Here is a 20,120-nt window from a genome sequence, read left to right as displayed (position 1 = left end):
TACTGAGGTGAAATATCTTATGTTACAGTAACATTAGCATCACACAGGCAGACTTTTTTTCTTTGACCAAGAAAACCTTTAAAAAAAACAGTAGTTCAACAGCAGAGTCTATCACTAATAATAACTAATGAATGAGAGAGTTGGACGATACGATGATGATGTTAAATTTGTCACGGCACTTATACTGTGGTTGTTCTTCCTTTTAACATCTCGTCGTGTTTGCTGGGGGCAAATCAGTGAGATGAAACTGTTACTGTATGTAGTATTATTGGTTCTTCATGTGATTCTTCCATCTATAAACTTTTTTAAATTCATTTCTGCCATTTTCAAAATCACAGAAACTTTTCACAATGGATCTCAAAGCTGTGACGATTCATAACATGCACCACAGATGATTTTTCAGGTAAATCTATTCAACACAACAACAGTGGTGAAGGTTAAAAATGAAAACAAGGGCCACATATTCGTCATTGAACATAACAACAGTTATATGGAGTCAATTACAGGGTAAGTCCTGTCAACAAAAAACATTTAAATGTCAAAAAGATTATAGAAGGACACTCAAGATAACAGAGCGTGTGTTATACAATCTACTTTGTCTTAGATGTTTCATTGCGTTGAACTTCAACATTGCTAATGGAGTGATATTTACACGAGGATAAGGACTTTATTTAAAGGTCAAATGCTGCCTAAAAAAGGCTCTTTGGTCAATTGTGAAGTCCACATGCAAATAAAGTGTATAACCAGAATTTTCATAAGGGGTTTCATATGAGGAGCTGTTGTGATCAAAACTGTCTTTTCTTTGGTATTCGGGATAGTCTCAGTTTCATTGTTTGAGTCGTAAGCGGATAAAAAACTTTGTAGAAAGTAGAACACATATAGGACTGCTCACCCAGATGGAAACCGAGCAAACTTTATGCAAATGCCTCAGACAAAATGCTGCTTTGCCTCCACTCCCACAGTTTGCCAGCACAGAGCTGCACTTGTGTTTCCACTGTAGGCGTTGAAGCTTTTTGCAGTGTCACAGCCCCTCAGGCTGGCAGAGAATGGATCTTATTGTGCTGCTGGCTCCCTTAACAGCACTTGCATGTCATGTAAGCCCCCTAGTATTGAATGTAGTGGAGAGTGACATGAAAAGGTTTGAGCAGACTATGATAACCTGGAGAGTATAGTGAAGCAGGGTTAAGACTGGAAGATCACCAGTTCAGGGAAACTCCCTCCTCCTCCTTCAGCAGATGCTATTCAGGAGGGCACTTAACCGAGGCAGTGGAGGTGCGTAGTAGCAGTTAACCATTAGCTGTGGTTGTACCAGGCTGAAACGGTGTGTGTTACTGGTAGAGTGTAGGTCGCATGGCATATTTCTCTTCCGCTGAATACACTGCAGGGTTTGTTTGTTTTTTAAAAAGAGAGACTGTAACAACCGATCTTTTTATTGCTAACTTTTTTGTGATCAATCACCAGTAAACAATGTTTGTTTGTTGGTTACTTTGTTTATTTGTTATGAGGATTATGCAAAAAGCACTGAACTGATTTGCATGAGCATTAGTTGATGGATGGGGCAAGAGCCGCATTCAGCTGTAGGGCAGATCCAGCTCAGCATCTATGAATTTGAATTCCTTTTTTTTTTTTCCTCTGAAGTCTGGTGCGTGTTGTCTGACATTTGCTTTTGTGGAGATCTTCACTGTGAGTGTGTTTTTTTTAGTCTGTCCAGCCAACAGAGCCAAACCTCAGACTCAACTCGATTCAATTAAAAAAAAAATACAACTAAAAGAAGGAAATCTCATCCACCAAGAATCTAGGATTAATGTTTGACAGTTTTCATTAAAGACGCAAACTATTACTTAATTATTAAAATAATTGCAATTTAATTTTCTGCTGATTGGCTAATTAATTGTTTTTCAGCTCCAGTCTGTGTTTCATAGAAAAATCCTGTTGAAAGGATGACCTAGTGGTTTGACAAGCCCCCCTTTTCCCCTTTGTTTCTTTTCAACTTGCACCTTGTGATGTGAAACTAAGTCTTCAAAAAAAAAAAAAAATCATTCATTTTGTTGTATGCTCCCTGCACCATCCAAATAAATAAGAGGAAAATTCAGCTAGTTTTTGCCAGGGTAAGAGATAACAAGGCCTGAAAAAGCCCACGTCCCCTGAAGACATGTGCTTATTAATTTATCTCCGACAGGGCAAGGCTGGGAGGAGCAGCTAAACTAGGCTAGGACACTGAACTGCTGTCACTGATTCAAGGGCAAACACCAGCTTCACAGCTTCTGCTCTTTCTCCCAGGCTCTGTCTCTCCTTACCTGACTTGCTCTCTCTTTCACTTTCTTTTCACCCTGCTGCTTTTGCTTTAATCTTCCTCTGCCATTCTCTGCCTGATGCTCCTCTCTCTCCTCCGTTACGTTGCCTCTCCTCCTTTATTCCTTCATCCATATTCTGCATCCTTGCATCCTTCCAGCCTGACCGAACCTGCTGATGTCTGCCTGCACAAAACACAACCATTATTACCAACAAACACTCACCCTCAGAGCTGTATCAAGGAAGGTATCAAAGACAATTTGTGTGCTAAAATTTATAATAATTTATAATTTGTTTCCTCATTCTATCTCTGCATCTGAAATTACCTTGTTTTATATTACTAAATGTCCGAATGAATTCTGCTCATGCCTAAATGTCTCAATTAGAGGTAATTTTAGTAAATGAGAGTTATGGAAGCACAGCGACTGTTTTCGACTGTATTACAATCGAGTCACTGTATTGACTGTGCTGTGTTATTGCCACAGGCTCCTTCTCATGCAGTTGATGCTGCATTAGGTGCCATGTGTTATTGCTAGCATTGATTTGTCCTCATAATCCTACCTTGAATTAAAAAAAAAAGATTAAATGTTACAAATTGATTTATCGGTATATCAAATGATTAATTTATGATGAGAAAGCATAATTTTTGGCATTTTAATTATTATATTTTGTAGCCCTGATCCTCCGCAGCTCAATAATATCTCTTTCTATCTGCTTACTGCCTATCACATGTGAGTTTATTCCAGGCAACTGACTAAAAGCAAATAAGACAGCACTGATGAGATTACATGTATCTGAGAGGATTTTGGAAACGGTACAGATAGACATGCAAATGGACAGATTACAAGGGAAGTAGAGACTGTTGATCTAAGTAAACACAAAAAAGCAGATAAAATATCATGCACATCCAACCCAGTTGTGCACTGGTGCAGGAAAAAGGTCGTACATGTTTTAAATGCGCCTGCTACTGTCTGTTCTTCAGGACGTTACGGTTTCTCCATATATGGTCTTTGGTGTTGGGTGGTATTTTGTATGGTGGGTTTGGTTTGTTGTGCCGGGGCCATGTGGGTTGAACTGTTGCATCACCAAACACATTTGGAAACTCAGCTCCTCTAAGTAAACTGACAGATACATAGATAATTAGGTAGACAAGCGAGGTAAGATCTGTTTGGCTGACAAACAGACAGACAGACTGTGATAGATTGACCCTGATTTGGAGGACGCTCATGTTATGCATCTACGTTCTTGAATTCTGACTCATCTCATACAGTTGTTGGGTTAGCAGAAGCAGAGTTCAAGATATTCAAGTCAATCCTGGTTTGCACCTGCTCGTTCTAGTGAGGAACTATGCAAGATTCGCACCTTAAATAAACAGCTTTGGAGGGTTAGTGGTCTGTTTTGACGGCAGTGTAAATACCCACTCTGAATCTGTAGGGGGAGCGCTGTAGAGTAAAAAGAGCCACCAAAACAGTGAGAAAGTGACCAGACTTGCAGAGTTCTCCTTTGATATGAGAATTTGCTGCTTGTTTTCATCCTCTGTGATAGCAGGAAAATGTGTTCAGATAATACTAATGGTGTATTAGAAAGAGGAGTTTTACAAATATTATCTAGTACCTTAGAGATGAAGTGATTAATTGATTAATAGAAAAGGTTATTGGCACATTATTCAACCATGAAAATGATGATTAGTTGCAGCCATAATTGAAAATACATATAGGCCTCATCAGATTGATTGGATCCATTTAAACCGCACTTATGAAATCTCACTGGTTGCTTTGATTAGTAGTAGGAAACAACAAGCTTTACATTTTCTTCCGTTTAACTCAGTGGTTCCCAACCTTTTTTGGCTCATGACCCCATTTTGACATTACAAATTTCAAATGATCACGGCTGTCAATCAAGATGCACCAGCTCAGATATTTTTATCCGCTGCATTTTATTTGGACTCGATTTATATTCAAGTGAAAGTATAGAATACAGTTGTTTAAGATTGTGTGTGGCATTTCTAATCATAAATTTAAAAATATTTTTATTAGTGATTTCTTTTATCAATTACTAGACATTCCAGGCGACCCCAAGGTTGAAAAACACTGGTCTAACTTAACTCTCTTGATGCTACTACGCCTGTTGGCTACACTTACTGTTGACCTTAGCATCAGCATTGCTCACCTCAGTCCTCACCTCTGTCCTTCAGCCGGGGGTGAGGACTGTCTGACAACAGGTCTAATCATTATAGCAGACTGTTTAAAATGTGCACAGGCAGGTTTCAGGTCAACTTATATGCCTTACCTCAGGGTTTGGTAGGTGTATGTGTGTGTGTTTGTGGGTTTCAACAGGATGTGCATAAAGGAAGACTGTAGACCACAGGTTTTCATTTGCGAACAGTTTGTGCCTCGAGTCCCCATCCCCCATCATCAACCAGTGTTTTGTATACAACAGACTGATACAGCTGTGTGGAGGGTTGATGCACAGCCATGAGCACTCAAGCCACTCGGATCAACATGAAACGCCGGCTTATTCTTAGATTTCCTGTTGTACAGGTTCTTGCAAAATGGTTAAACGTCACAGAGGGGCCAAACGCTGGTAGAAAATTAACACAATTTCCACACGGTGACACATTATCAGAAGAATGCATTTGTAGAGCAACATATTTCAACATATTCCAGTGTGTAGGAAGATACTTTTTTGAACAATACAACACACTTCAGCTCAGGTCCTCTGTCACTTTCGTGGAAGTATTTAATATTTCCTTCAGTAATTTACATTTTTAAAGGGATAGTTCATCCAAAATTCAAATTTCACTCATTATTGTATGCTCACCCTCATGTCGACCAAGGGTTGGGAGAAGTTTCAGAGCCATCCGTGCCTTCTCGGAGTCACAGGGGGGGTCCGCGCAGCACTGCATGTCCATATGACGGTTGCGAACGGGGCTCACTTTTCTTCGTCCAAAAAGACACACCAAAAACCGTATCATATGGACATGCACTGCTGCGCGGACCCCCCCTATAAATCCAAGAAGGCACAGATGGCTCTGAAACTTCTCCAAACCCTTAGTCGACATGAGGGTGAGTAGATAATGAGTGAAATTTGAATTTTGGGTGAACTATCCCTTTAAGTCTGCATTTCTTTGTCTTTTAGGTTTTTCATCCTGTGTGACAGTTGTAAACCTTCCCTAATAAAACGACGGGCGTGGCTCTGAACATATTTTCACTTGTCATTCCTCAGTGGCAGTAAGACGCAGCAGGTTCAGCTCGGCCAGCAAAACATGTTGACGGATGATTAACTTTAAAAGAGGCGTTACACCTGTCTCCATTCAAAGACAAAGCCATTACCCAACACCGAATATGTAATTGTCTAGCCCGCAAATATTATATCATCCGCCCTTTTCAAATATAATGTTCAGTCTTCAGCTTTTAATCATTGTTTAATCATCTCTGATTATATAATCAGTGATTTATAAGTATGAATTGGATATCTCAAGGATTTGGGCTGTTGTTTGGCAAACAAGCTAACTGAAGATATCACCGATTTGTTAACTTTCTTCTTCTTTAGCTTTATGGACCAAACAATTAATCACCAATGAAAACAATCAGTAGTTTCAGTCCTAATCAGGTCTTTGTTTCTGTTGGTGGGATTTTATCTGCATGTGGGAGCCAAGTCAGGTCATGAATTGTTATTATCTGACTTAAACATGTGACATGTCATTTTTCTTTCTAATCTGTGACACAAAAAAAAAAACCGCCGCAAGTCACATGTGCAGTGATTGATGGACGAGATTTGTATCAGTTTGTTTCTGTGCTCATGTGGACACACGCCACATTTGAACATATCTGCATACCACTTTGTTTGTCCCTGTGTGTTTGTGTTGTTTTTGTGGGCGTGTGTGCATATTTGAATGGGACAGGTCATGCCCGATACTGCTGAGTATAAAGAAGTTGTGCTTTTTGTGTCAAGATCCACAGGTGAGGAATTGACCGGATAAGTCGACTGTAGAGTGCAACGCACGGCGAGGCAGCAGGCGTTCACTTTCTCTCCGACGGTTTTGTGGACATTTAGGGCAGAAGGTAGAGTTCACTGGGTTCCTCTATTGCTCAGAGGTATTTTTCTGCTTGTTTTACCTTCTAAGATTTTAAGCAAACAGACTCACTCGCCCGCAGATCAGGGTGTCTTTTATGACCAAAGAATATTTTCTCTTCTCTTTTTAGGTTTTAACTTGTGCAGTGAATATAATCAGACTGGATTCATTCTGTTAAGCTCTTTTATTTTCACTCCCCACGGGTTTGTCGGCTTTGACGCAAGAATCTGATCAGTTTTACCTTCTGAAGAGGATTCCTGCTGTCCGACCCCTCTCCCTCTCCCTCTCTCTCTGACCCTGGCTCTGTGGCCAGTGATGACAGACTATGCAAGTTTAACGGCTTTGATCTCATTTATTTTTGGCCTTTCATAACATGATGCAAGTTTGAGGAAATTTTCTGATTTATTTATGACACGTTGTGAATATTTCATCTTCCTGTTGGTCCTGCACTTTGTTTTGATGGAACTGAGGCTTCCGGCGGATCGTGGATCAATCATAATGGAGTTTTTTTTTGTTCTCAAACGTGTTGCATATAAAAATTGTCTTCATGAAATATGAACATGCCCTTCCATTTGTTGATGCACATTTTTGCTTACATTGGCAGTGGCCATTTCAATGATGAATATTTGATATAGAAAGAAAGAGATCTTCCAGCTGAACTTGTGTAATTCAGGACATCAGACTGTGTTTGTGTTGATTTTCTCCTTTCTGTTTTCAGCAGAGAGTTTAATGCCTTGTCTCTCCTAAACACTCTAGTTTTTGTTTATTCTATTGTTTAGAATATGGACGTGTTTCATATCCAGTAAATTCACTCACTGATTCAAAAGGACTGAACCTGTGTTTAGGTTAAAGCCTCTCTAAAGCTTACTTTATAAGGTCGGACAGAATTGCAGGTATTAAACCTGTGGCCTTTCTGTTAATGACTGTTTCCTCTGACTGCTGCCACGCTGCAAACAGCTGCTGTGGTTTTATCTGTGGAAATGTTCAGGTGCTGCTTTTAGAAACAAACTGAAATCTGATACAGTAGACTCATTTAAATTCACTGCTGCTACCTCTGGGGCAGAGGCGGCATTATTTAAAAACTTCCTGCGAAACAAGATAGGTGCAGATTTCCAAACATGTCAGTTAGTGTGGTCACATTTCGACCATGTTTTTTAAAAAAGTTTTTCTTGTTTCCCGTCTTTCAAGGCTTCGTCTCGGCGTGCCGGATGGCCGCTACGACTGAGGAGGGTTTCATTGTACCTGAGAGTGTAGTTCAGTCGGAGTGGATAGACAATAAAAATCTAATGCACTGTTAGCTGGCTAACTCCATTTGTCTCTTTAATTTTTCGCTCCCTCCTTCTCCCTGGAGTCGTGTAATTGCCACACTGGAGCGGCGGCAATATTATTTCGCCTCTGAAAAATGTACACGATAGAAGCACTGATCAAATGAGGCCGATTTACGAACTAGATCCACAACTTCGAAGGCTTGCCAGCCCAACGAGCCTTCATGTTACAAACCAATCCACCAGAACCATGCACTTGTATTCACTCTTGCATGTTCTTGATTGACAAAGTGCCCCCTGATTGAATTTTGTCTGAATGTGGCTTTATGCCATCTTTTTGTTTAATTTTCCTCTTTTCTTTGCTCCCATTCACCTCTCTCTCTCCCTCTCTCATCAGCACTGTCTTAACTTTCTCTCTTCCTCCCAACAATGTCCTTCATTGTTGAGCAGGAGGTTGTCAGGCATGATATGTGGGATTAAGACACACGGACCGGCAGAAAGAAACACAGACACAGCTTTTCTAGACTGTTCCATTACCGACCAAATCCTCGCTACAGAGGCCTTTTAGGGTCAGTTTTCCTGGCGGGAGACGAGGCCCAGGTTTGGGAACACTGAGTTCACTAATCTGTGGGTGTCATTGTACTCGTCTGTCTGATAAAGCTCAGATGTGTTGGGCACTGTGGTCTCGTGCTACTTAGGAAACTCAGGTTGTTGAGAGCAATAATTCATCATTACGGTAAACAGCATTCAACAAAATGCTGTGGTTTTTCTTATCGACTCGACATTGGCTGAGAACAAAACTGTCTGGTTTGTTGTACATTTTTGGTTTTAGTGGTAAAAGGCTCTTAGTAGGATTTTTGTCTGGCTTTTAAAGAGGCTTACACCCTAGCGCCAGTTCAGTTCAGGTTTTGGAAAGAATAGAGGCTGAACAATGCCTTTTGAAGGACTCAGCACTCTTTGGGAACAAATCCCAGATTTACTAATGCTAAAGTCGAAGAAAAACCTGAAAATAAAGTTTTATTCTTCAGCCAGCAATGATTACAAATCTAGAGTACTGTAGAACCTTTTTCTCTCTCTCTCTTTGATTCAGCATTAGGAGCAAAAGCACAATATAGTGATGATAAAAATGAATGGAAGTTGCAGATGGAAATATCTGTGAGGATTTGGATATAACATACAGTAACAGTTAGTTATTAACAGTTAAAGGAGATCTTTTAAAGGACAATAGGGCACAGATGGGAGTTGAAGAAAATCACCTGTATCAGTGGGAGGTGCAGTTTCATATTTCTCTTAGGTTCACCTGAGTTCACATGTGCTTTTATCCCCATAAAGACACAGTTGTAAATTCAGGACCTTGACAAATCAGACTGGTGGAGGTGTGTTATTCATTATTTTATGTGTGAATCACCTTCTTAAGAAGCTCACTCTGACTTTTAATGTGACCTGTGCTTCAGCCAAAGTCAAACTGGATGTTTTGTTTTAGTCATTGTGTTGCACCACCACCACCGCTGGAGTTTCAGACCTCATTACAGAAATGTGTGAATATTTAAGCAAGAATGGATTTAGACCCGGACATGTAACATATTACATAACAATTATAGCTATGTAGTGTAATATAAAACAGTGGCTGTAAATGTTTGACAGCCACCTTTATGATCCCTCTGATAAATTAACTATTTTTAACCAGCGTCACAGTCACGTCTGCCAAACAAGTAATAACATTCAGGGTCAGGACAAGGATTTAGCATTTCATTTCAACTTGAAGATGAGGTTTATTTTAGTGCAAGGGGTAAAAGTCAGTCTGGTATGAGTGTGGATTTTTATTTTTATTTGCGCAAAACAGATAGTTAAAAGTTTGTTATCCCAGTTGCAATATATTTTTTTCCATGAAATGTTTGAGGCATTGCATAGACTGCAGTTTTCAGGTTTTATAGCTTTCATACCATGGCACAGCCTTTTATTTCCAATTGGTAGTTGCCAAAACCCCTTTTTAAAAAGTGCTTGTTAGCTTGTTATTGGCTAGGATTAAATTGGAGCTGTTACTTGGCCATATTAACTGATTGAGCATTGTTTAAGGAGCCTAGTTGGGTGGTGTTGTGATTTGGTGATGAAACTCCTTCAGTATAGACGGATGCTTCTACCAGGTCAGAGCCTCGTGTCCTCTGAGGAGACGACAGAGGGGAAGAAAAAGAACCAATAGTTTCTCAGCTCAGTGGGGGTTTTTAACTCTTCTCCTGGCCGTCTCCGCTCCTCTTCTCCTCTTGACGTGAAGGTGATGCAGGCTGGCTAAGTAGGTCGGACGGCTTGTGTAACACGCTGTACAAGAATGAATGAGAAAGAAAGAAGGGACACAAGAGGGTAAAGTGAAACAGAGTGAGTAACGGCACAGAGTGTAAAGCAGAAAAGCCAAGAATACGGGATGTGTTCTGGGAAGAGAACAAATACAAAAAACCCGTCCAGACCAGCCAGGTGCATGTGTGCATATTAAAGACCACGGTTCCTTTCCAGCTCAGTGCTGCGTGATTTGTCTCAGAAAACGGGCAACAAGGCCTAAGACATCTTGATGGAATGGACAAATTAAAACAGCAATTTAGACCAATCAAGAATCCGATCTGTCGTTAAACATCGTTAAGCATTTTCATGTTTATGGATAAAACACAACAATACGCATTTAAAATCAAAATGCACTAAGTAGGGTTGATGTTGGATGGCATTTTAGACAACCCCCTCAGCTTCTGTTGCCTTGTCCATCTCCTGTATTTTTCAGTGTCTCTCTGGCTCCGTAACAAACTCTCCAAAGTGGAGCTGTGTTGTTAATATTTTACCACACTCCCATATAGACCAGCTCAGTCGACAGGGGACATGCCTCAAAGGACAGTTTCTCTCTTTACACACACTTGGACACACAAACCAACACAAATTCACCCTTTTCATCTCAGATACAATCTGAACACACACACACATTCACAAACAAATACAAGTGCACACACTGGATAGCGATTTTTTTTTTTCTGAAATGATCGTCTGCTTTGAGCCAGTGCCTCGAAATCACTGTCGGCGACCTCATGACGTTCACATGCATGGCAACCTACAGTAAAGACACGTATGCACACACACATTGTCATATACGTAATATGGCTGCAGTTCCTCCTCACATAGTCAGATTGAAAGTGAAAGATTACCTCAGATGGACATGCACAGACATGTCCAACACACACACACACACACATAGAGCACAACTTTCTAGCCTGTGTCAGTTTAATTATTGTGTTCAGTCCTCCAGCTGACTCCAGCCCGACATCTCCAAATAAAGACGATGGATTTAGAGAGAAAATGTGAGGGAATAAATAAAAGGGGGAGACGGGAAGAAGACAAAAGAAAGAGAGAGGAGATGGGAGGGAGAGTGTAGAAAAGATGGAAACTGCAGAAATTTACTCCAAATCTTTCCTTCCTTCAACCTCCTGAAGGAAGTTTTTAATTGCTTGGACTTGATTCTGATATACGTTTTAGTGTTGTGTTGTGGTTGCCTCTACTTCATGAATCCATGTCTTAATTTCATTTTTTGTTGTGCAATTTTCTTCCCTTTGCTTGTCTCAGTGGAAACCTGCATCAAATTATTGATAAGGTTTATTTATTTTGTTGATTCTTTGTACTATTCCTTCATGTTGCATTTACCTCCAATTAGCTGGGTTCAACAGTGTGCAGCCATTATGATAAATAAATAATAATGTAGATCACAATACACCCTGATAGTGTATTCAAGCCGTAAAGTTTGTATTACTGCTTGTTGCTGAAGTCTTTCAACACTTTTTTGTACTGTCTTCTCGAGAATTGTGCGTACCAAAATCAACAAGCAGAAAACATTTGAGAACAGTTGTTAGCAAATGCTAAAGACATTGTGCATGTGGAGGCCTTATCTCTTGCATTATATTAGAATAAAAAAGAACCACCCTGACCTTTTCCTCCCCCTCCTTCTCCCTTTCCTCTCGGTCTTTTCCTCAGTGCAGCTAGAAGAGAATCCTGCTAGAGGGATTAGCGGTCCGTCAATGAGGAACTACCGGCTCATCTTCTGCCACAACCTGAAGCAGCCATAGATGGTTCAGTGGTTCACTGGCCAGGGGAGGAGAGGATAGGACACACTTTCACTGCTACACGGTGAGTATGCACTGTCACACATACACACACATTGATGTGAATTCACTCTGGGTTCAGTTATTTAGACAAACCGATTATTTTGCTTCCACACTGCAACACATAAATACACATATCTGTCATATGGTGAGACAGGCACATGCAATAGACTCTGCAATATGCACTTTTGTGGAAAGTGCAACTGCTTTATCTATCATCAGCTGCACAGACTGACTGAGAGAGATGCTTCACTAAGATAACAGGTGTGCCGTCATCTGTATTCATCACACCGTTGGCCTTTAATGAACAGAAAGACATCACAGTTCACTCCATCTTTTTTATATTTTAAAACTAATCAATCACTACAATTTCTTTGAAGTGGCATCTGATCATCTTGAGTGCTTCAACAGTCCAGACTGGGACGTACAGAGAGCACATTGTTTCGACCGCAGCCAAGAATTTCATTTTGTCCGTTGGCCAACTCACAGAATTAACATCAATTAGCCACAACTGAGCAAATCTGCCAGGAACCATTGTTATTGCAGCCCCTCAGAATCAACAGTGACTGGCTGAAAATGTCCCCTCTTATAACTTAGATTTACAGGTGGAAACATCGTCAAGCATTAATCAGAAAATAACACCATTTAAAACAATTATGTTGACATAAAAATCTTAAATAGCTCTAACGGTGCTTTGAATATATCCAAAGCGTTCAAACACTTGATTTATTCAGCTTAAGCCTTCACATTAGTTTCCTAAAGTGTGAGTAATGCAAATAACTCCACCAGTTATTTTCAACTGAACAAAAGCACACTGAAGGCCATGGAAGAATACAAAAGTCAAACTAACTCCTTATAAACTCCTCGTTTGGAAAAAGAAAAGCTTCATAGCTTCATTTCGTCACGAGCTGACGTGTTTTTGTCATGACATGTAAAACAACTGGTTTAAAACTGGTTATCAATAGTCAGAGCGAGAGCAGGCGTAAACAGCTGACCACTTGAAACAAGTGCGGTCAAGTCTCGCACACAAAAATCCAGCTCAACTGCCTCAAATTATAGAGTCTGTCCATCTGTCTGTCAACCTGTCTGTCCGTCCGTCCATCTGTCCGTCCATCTGTCCGTCCATCTGCTTGATTTAGTGCAACTTTTGGAGAAAAAAAAATCAACGTTTTGACTTTATTGTTGTAAAAAGATCAAACATTTAAAATATCTACAGCTCAGTGTGCTTACAATGCCTCATGTCGTGATTAATAAGATATCTTTAAAGATTAGTCATCTTACTGTACAGTAGTGTAAGTTGAGTTTGACTAGAATTGATAAACACTTGATGATGCTCCTTCTCTCTGATGATTAGACTGGGCGCCTTCTGCCACTGTTTGCATTGAGATTACTCCCCACCAACCCGCCATCATCAAAGTCAAATTTAGAATAGAAATCTTGCCGCTTCTTCGCTCATGTAGATTTTCGTGACACTGTCAGACTTGGCTGCTAACAGCTTCTGCTCTCAAAACTCAGGACCGATGATGACAGAGGACGTAACAAACGCAGGAAGGAGGCGAAATAAATGTAATCAAAATGAGCGTCAAATGATGATTATGTAAGGGAGAACTGGACTGCGTCGTTTGCCCACACTGAATCATCATGTTGATGTACTTTAAAACATCCCCTGTGGGAACAAATAGATGTAAGTCATAGATATACAGGGAGAATGCCTGGTCTACAAATTTATCCACTGTTTAATTTAGCTCAAAATAAGTATCTTTCTTCCTGCTTTGGCTGACAAAATACTTTTTTTTTTAAATGCAGAACCTGTATTTTGTCCACATGCACACACACTGGTCCCTGCAATACAGAAATGCTCAAACCAGCCCAACAGGCACCAACAATCATGTCTCTATCAAAGTCACAGAGATCACATGGTTTTCCTGTTCTTGTGTGTGATGTGAACATTAACTGAAGCATCTGATCCGTATCTATGGGATTTTATAAACACCACTGCTGTCAAGTGATTGGCTGATTGAATTTAAAATAAAAAATGAAGTTTTCTTCTCCACTAGTTTTACTTTTTCACAAGAAAGCAGGTGTACGGTACACATGTTGTGCAGGTCACTGTCGCTGCTGCTCTCGGTGCTCTCCTCTCTCCTCCCACTCCTCCTCCTCCTCCTCCTCCTCCTCCTCCCTCCACCCCTTCTGTGTTGGCCTGATGACATGAGGGGAGGTTCACAGACAGTGACACTGAGTAAAAACCAACCACTCCTTTAGTTTGAGGCTGGTGTGGTCATTTTATTTGTTTGTGAACAGCAGAGGTAGAGAGTTGGCTCCAGTCCTTTAATCTTTCTTTTAGTTATGTCCATGGATCTATATCTGTCCTCATGATTGTGTTTTTTTCACCCTTTGGATCACAGCGTGAGTATGAGAGAAGATGAAAAGTCTTGTTTTGTAAATCCATCCATCCTGCTCTCTTTTTCTTTTTTTTTAACCCTAATTTTTTCCTTTTCTTTTTCTTTTTGAAGACGTGAGGTCTTGGCGGGTTTGTGGTGAGGGGGAGGAGGAGGAGGCCATGAGGAAGAGCGTGTCTCTGTTGCCAGGCAATGAGGGCGGGAGCTCAGCCAGCACCACACGGGTTTTTGGCGTTCCATTGGAGGAGGTGTCACGCACGCACACAATCAATGGCCACGAGGTTCCTGCACTGGTGAAACACATTGTCGAATACATCGAGGAGCATGGTGAGTGATGGACACACACACATACATACACACAATTTAAAATATATTCAAATGTTCATTAAAATGTAGTTTGTCCAAAGTGTGAAAAGATCTTTGCTTCAAATTGTTTAACATCCATTATGTCAACAACACAAAATTAGAATTCACCATCTAAAATATTCGGATACCGGTCGGTAATGATGAGGCCATTGCAACAATGTCAGTAAATTTAAGATAAAACTTCAGATATTCTGTTATTACAAGTTACAGCAGCTCATTCATACAAAGTAGAAGAAAAACAGACTGGAATAAATAGTCGTCAATAGAAGTACAAAAATAAAAGTATTAAACTACAGTAAAAACTAAAGAAGAGGGAAAAAAAAGGAAAAAACACAGACTATGGACATAATATATGCAGTTTAAATAAGAATGAAACATAAATATTGCACCACTGTCTCTTAAACTAATGCAACTTACAACATATTCAGTATTATGTATTATCATACATCTGTTTATGGTGATGCAATTCTTTGCAAAAATTCAGCTGAATCCATTTGACTAAATTTAGTGTTAAACCTATCTCTGTCATCTTTGCTGTGTTTTAAATAGAACTGGTGACTGATGAATGAACTGAATTGCTAAATGTACAGTAGGAGAGAATATTCACTGTTTCATGTTGAATCAAACATGACTCATTTGATTGTTGGGTTGGGAGGCAACTTTCACTGAGGAGTGTTTTTTTTTTTTTTTTTCTTTTTTTTTACAGTGTCCTGTGTTGACTCTTAGATTAGAAACAGACATTTATTAAGATTATGCGTCATTGATGTTTTTCTATGTACGGATCATTCAGTTTTATTTGTTGATTCTGTTCAAGTGCATGTAACTTTGCAGTAAAACAAAGTTTTTCACTTTTTCACCCAAACAAACAGTTGAATATTTAGGCAATAAAATGAAAATACAAATATTACAACCTCAGTAGTGTGTAGGCGTTTTCAAACACTTTCCCCCTGTAGCCTAGCCTTACATAACTGGATACAACGATTAAGTAATAATATTTAATGTCTGCTGCCAACTGCCGCTGCGCCTTTGTGTTCATATTTTAAATTCTGCTGCTTGTGGCTCACTCAACACTTCCAAGTGCATAATCAGTTAGATCTGATTGCCCTCTGTGTTGTTTCAGTCTCCCATACACACACCCTGCTGCTGTTGACTTTCCGTGACTGCCCTTGCATCACGATAAATCAAAATATGTTGTTAGTGGAGAACCAGTGTATGTGATAAGATGAACTCTGAATGCATTGGCAGACAGCTCCACGGTCCGCTTCCTCCTCCATTACATAACCATTCTGTCAACTGCAGATCCACTTGTGAAAACAGAAGAGCTTAGCTGTGGAGAGAGGAAGCTACCAAAGTGTTGGCCCCAGGCTTTTCCCATATCCCCCCCGGAACATTTCTCTTCAAGCCTCGTGGAGCAGGAACCTCTGTCTTATGTCATTTTCTTTTTAAGTGCAGGTCAGCAGTTTCAGACGTGTTATTCTAAAGGATGAGGGGGATAAAAATGGTGATTTTTGCCTCTGTCACCAGCCAAAATAGATTTTCAGAACCTAACAAACCACAGCCAGAATTTATCTGCATTTGGCCGGTAATGGTACTGACGTCGGTACCAGTTTAGGTACTGACGTCAATTCCAGTTTTGTAGTGTATTACAGCTCATGTAGCCATAGCCAGACGCCTAACCAGACAACCCTCAGGACATTGATGGTTGGTGTGAACCTGAGGAACCTGATAAATAGAGACATTTAGACTCATCTGAGCTTGTTTCATTAAGTCCCCCTCTTAATAGACTCTTCTAAATAACCATACAGCTCAATATCAGGAAAAAATGCATTCATATCCATTTGTAGAACTGATTTACTTTCTGCTTCACAGCTATAAAATACCTCCCATAAAGTGCATATCTAATTAATGTTCAGATTTAAAGCTTACAAGGCAGATCAGCAGGTTCCTGGATTTAGTGGTTATATCTGCATATTATAGAAAATACTCCAAGTGTGTTATAGTGACATTTTTATTTCCCCCCAAGGTTGTGAAAACAAAGCATTACATCAAGGAGGAACCTGAGCACATATTTCCAGTGACAGGTTAAACACTAGTAAAAGCTTCCTCTTTTGTAATTTTTTGTGTCGTGAGTGCCGGTCAGTCACAAAAGGCGTTTTCTGGTAAAACCTGTCAAGTCACTTTTTTTGTCTTTTTTTTTTTTACTATCGGATGGAAGCTTCACCTCATGTCCCCTCGAGTGAGCAGTGAAGCAAAGCTGGTGGTTTGTTTGACCTGAGGGTTGGTTGCCATATGAGGTTATGTAATAAGTCTTTAATCCTCCTGGGCTCTGCTGGCACATTAATTAGAGCGGTGCTGCCAGTCCAGAAGTTATTCAGCCAGTGAAAAGGCCCTAATCTCTCTTATTTAATTTGTGTGCAATGCTTGAGATTTTAGTCCAAGCAGGGTGTTGAAAATATAAGGTAAAAAGGCAATTTGATGTAAGGCAGAGATGGAAAATTTGAAAACACCTAAAGGTGTGTCGGACCAAAGCTGTGGCATCTGTGACAGATTAAACTCCTCACACTGTTTGAGCAGAGACCTGAGTCCTTTGGCAGATATTTTGGGCCGAGTCTTGTTTTAATGTTGGACATAATTGACCATCAGTGCTGCATGACATTGTGGCAGTAATGTCGTTATACTCACACAAGTGTAATCACTTGTAATTGCTTCTCTGCACGTAGGACATGTCATATTATGTCACAGCACTGGGTAAGAAAAACGACAGTCCACTTCATCGTGCTTAAGGTGTCAGCATCTGTCAAAGAGTTTGTCATCGAAGCAAAAACTAAATTTCTGACAATTATTGTAACTTTCTTAACCCCACAATTTGTTAAGCACGTCAACTAATAACCCCTGTTTTCACTTCTCTTTCTTTACACAACTGCTTCCCTTACCTTTTTCTGTGAACTATGAATGAGTCTGCATCTCACACTGTGTATCACTGGAGGTTTTCTGCCCAGCCCATGAATGTGGCCTGGTGTAATAGTTGGAACATCTCATACTGAACCTTATAGGCTGCTCTCCTCACCTGTCCTCCTCTAAAACCAACAATTCAGCTAAACCATAACACATTTCTTCTTGTTACATGAAATGTTTGCACGAGTAAAGCCGAGATTAGCTACAGGTTAATCAGAATCAGAATAGACTTTATTGGCGTTGTACAAGTACCACAAAACTTCGACTGGAAACTCTCTACAAATGATACAATGTCTAGAAAGAAACAATAATGGAATAGGGTTTACATGTTAATAATAACAAACACAGTAAGGATAGTCAAATTACATTACTGTACATGTACTCCATACTGTGGTATATTTCCTAAGACATTAATATGGCAATACTCTGCATTTTAAAAACAGGACATTATTAAGATATTTTGTTCTTCAAAGGAGATAAAACATAATTAGTTTTAAAATGTTATAAAACTGGTTCAAGCTCTGACAAAACTCTGAGATGCTCTCAGTTTATCCTTTTAATCAGAAACACTCTGTGATGTTGTCACACGGAGGGTTGATAAAAGTCTGTGTGGTCATGCTTCTATTTTCTGATACAGATAAGGGAGGAGTCCACATGACGGACACACAGCTTCTTGTACTTCTGTTCTTATCTTGACCGTATGAAAGTGTTGTGCAAGTGCACACTCTGGGTCTTTTAAATAAAAACTAATATTTTAAGATGCATAAACATTTTTAGAGTTCTTTCAAAAGTCACTTCTTAATTTCAGCTGCAGAGACCCTGAATAATATACATACGTTACATCTTTAAGGCAATTAAGTAAGTTTATAAATGACTAGATGTAATCGTTTCCGTTTGTGTCGTCAGGTCATCTGGACTTGGAGGGGCTCTTCCTGGTTAATGGCAACGCAGAGCGTGTGGATTGGCTGCGTCAGCGCTACGACAGCGGTGAGGAGGTGGAGCTAGAGAAGGAGGCGGACCTGGCATCAGCGGTCAGTTTGCTCCGACTCTTCCTGCAGGAGCTTCCTGAGCCCGTCATACCAACAGCGATACAAGGACACATACTCCAGCTACACCAAGGTGTGTGGCATAAACATAAACTAATAATGCTGTTCTGTACTGTATATTTCTCTGCTCTTCCTCTTTTCATCCAGCCTGAGACAGACAACGTCAAGGCACAAACAGAGAGGCAACCCTCATTACAAAACACCCACTATTGTCCTCCAGTTCTGGATTTCCTCCAAGCTGAGTTTACATTTTGTTAACCTGTTATGACTGTGACCATGGAGGCAGATGTTGGTTATCAAAGCTGTGAATAGACAGTACAGAGCTGAGATCACTAAATGAAGCAGAAACGGGCTAAAATAAACTCTCTCTTAACAAGTATTTGAACAGCGTGTTTGAGGTTCAATTAATTTGAACCGTTTTCTTTACACTGTCTGTCTTTGCCTGTTGCTCAGAGCTTCTAAATGTTATTTATTCTTTTGTTGCAGATGTTTTTGCAATTTCTGGTAAAGATTGGGAAGATGATCCTTCTCTGTTCTTTGCTGGTATTTTGGAAAATATCATTAATCTCCCTGACGAAAATCAGATAAATCTGTCAAAAAGTAAAGAGGAGGAGTTACATAAGTTTTAATGGAGGACGTCTAATCAGTTTCATAAACCTCCACTTTCACATTTGCTCAGTTTCCTTTTCTGTCTCTGCTCTTTGCCCTGTCCTATTTTGCATCTGTGTCTATCAAAGATAATCTGCTCTAATCCCTTTGTCGGGATGATCACGATGATGATGATGATGATGATGGTTGATGGTTGTTCCTGTTGCTGTCCCGTAGATTACAGCAGAGGGGGGGTTTCCAGCCTTTCTCTCGCTTCATGTTGTTAATTTCTCGTTCTATTGTGGCATTTGATTGTCACATAAAGGATTATACTGTTTCACTCCATTTCACCTCTCAGTTGCTGCACTAACTCACTGAACAAGAATTTCTAAGGGCAACTATGAAGGAACACGATGGACTTAATAACCCATAATTCACTCCACAGTATGTAATGGAGCAGGGCTACAGTATGTGCAGTATGGCTAAAGTGTACCGGTACTTGTGCTAATGCTATATATATATATAATTATAAACCTACATCCTGCTCCCACTAATATTTGTATGATTATAGTAATAACAGTGGTTATGAAAAAGTTAACTGACACATTTAATCATAAGTCTCTTTTTTTTTTAAACATCCCCAGATTACAGCAATGAAGAGGAGCTGTGTAGAAACCTGAAGTACCTGCTGCAGCAGCTTCCTCAGCTCAACTACGGCCTGCTACGTTTCCTGTGTCGCTTCCTGGCCAGTGTGGCGTCGCTTCAGCAGGAGAGCTGGAACGTTGGGGCGCTGGCCGCCGTCTTCGGACCAGACATCTTCCAGTAAGATCCCTCTTTAGGGCTGTGATCAACACTGTGACTGCAACCTTAAACCTTAAAATAAAGTTATACCTATTTGTACTAAGATCCAGACAGGTGTCCTTTTTGTACCATTTGCATCCATATTTCTTGCACCTAAAATAACAATTTATGGGTGAGCATTAGAGATTAAATCATCCAGTGCA

General features: G+C 40.1%; 2 protein-coding genes across 14 annotated transcripts in view; both read left to right on the top strand.

Moving 5' to 3' along the window:
* The window catches only part of ctbp1 (C-terminal binding protein 1), a 207,229-nt gene that overhangs the window by 28,596 nt on the left and 158,513 nt on the right, over positions 1-20,120 (top strand). The gene's annotated exons all lie outside the window — the stretch shown is intronic.
* The window catches only part of fam13b (family with sequence similarity 13 member B), a 76,518-nt gene that overhangs the window by 8,068 nt on the left and 48,330 nt on the right, over positions 1-20,120 (top strand). For 8 of the 13 annotated variants that reach the window (XM_085789038.1, XM_085789032.1, XM_085789037.1 and 5 more), the window contains exons 2-5: positions 11,635-11,787; positions 14,276-14,488; positions 18,389-18,601; positions 19,761-19,938. In XM_085789038.1, coding sequence (XP_085645164.1) covers positions 14,323-14,488; positions 18,389-18,601; positions 19,761-19,938 — 557 coding nt within the window. In that variant the 5' untranslated portion in view covers positions 11,635-11,787; positions 14,276-14,322. Of the gene's footprint in view, positions 1-1,249; positions 1,273-11,634; positions 11,788-14,275; positions 14,489-18,388; positions 18,602-19,760; positions 19,939-20,120 lie in introns of those variants that run through there. The other 5 variants (XM_085789039.1, XM_085789033.1, XM_085789035.1 and 2 more) reach the window with 2 other exon arrangements.

Source organism: Trachurus japonicus, chromosome 10 (assembly GCF_045865225.1).
Source record: "Trachurus japonicus isolate A0001 chromosome 10, Traja_1.0".
Lineage (NCBI taxonomy): Eukaryota > Metazoa > Chordata > Actinopteri > Carangiformes > Carangidae > Trachurus > Trachurus japonicus.
Note: the sequence above shows the minus strand (reverse complement) of the source record. Positions and strands in the feature narration are given on the sequence as shown.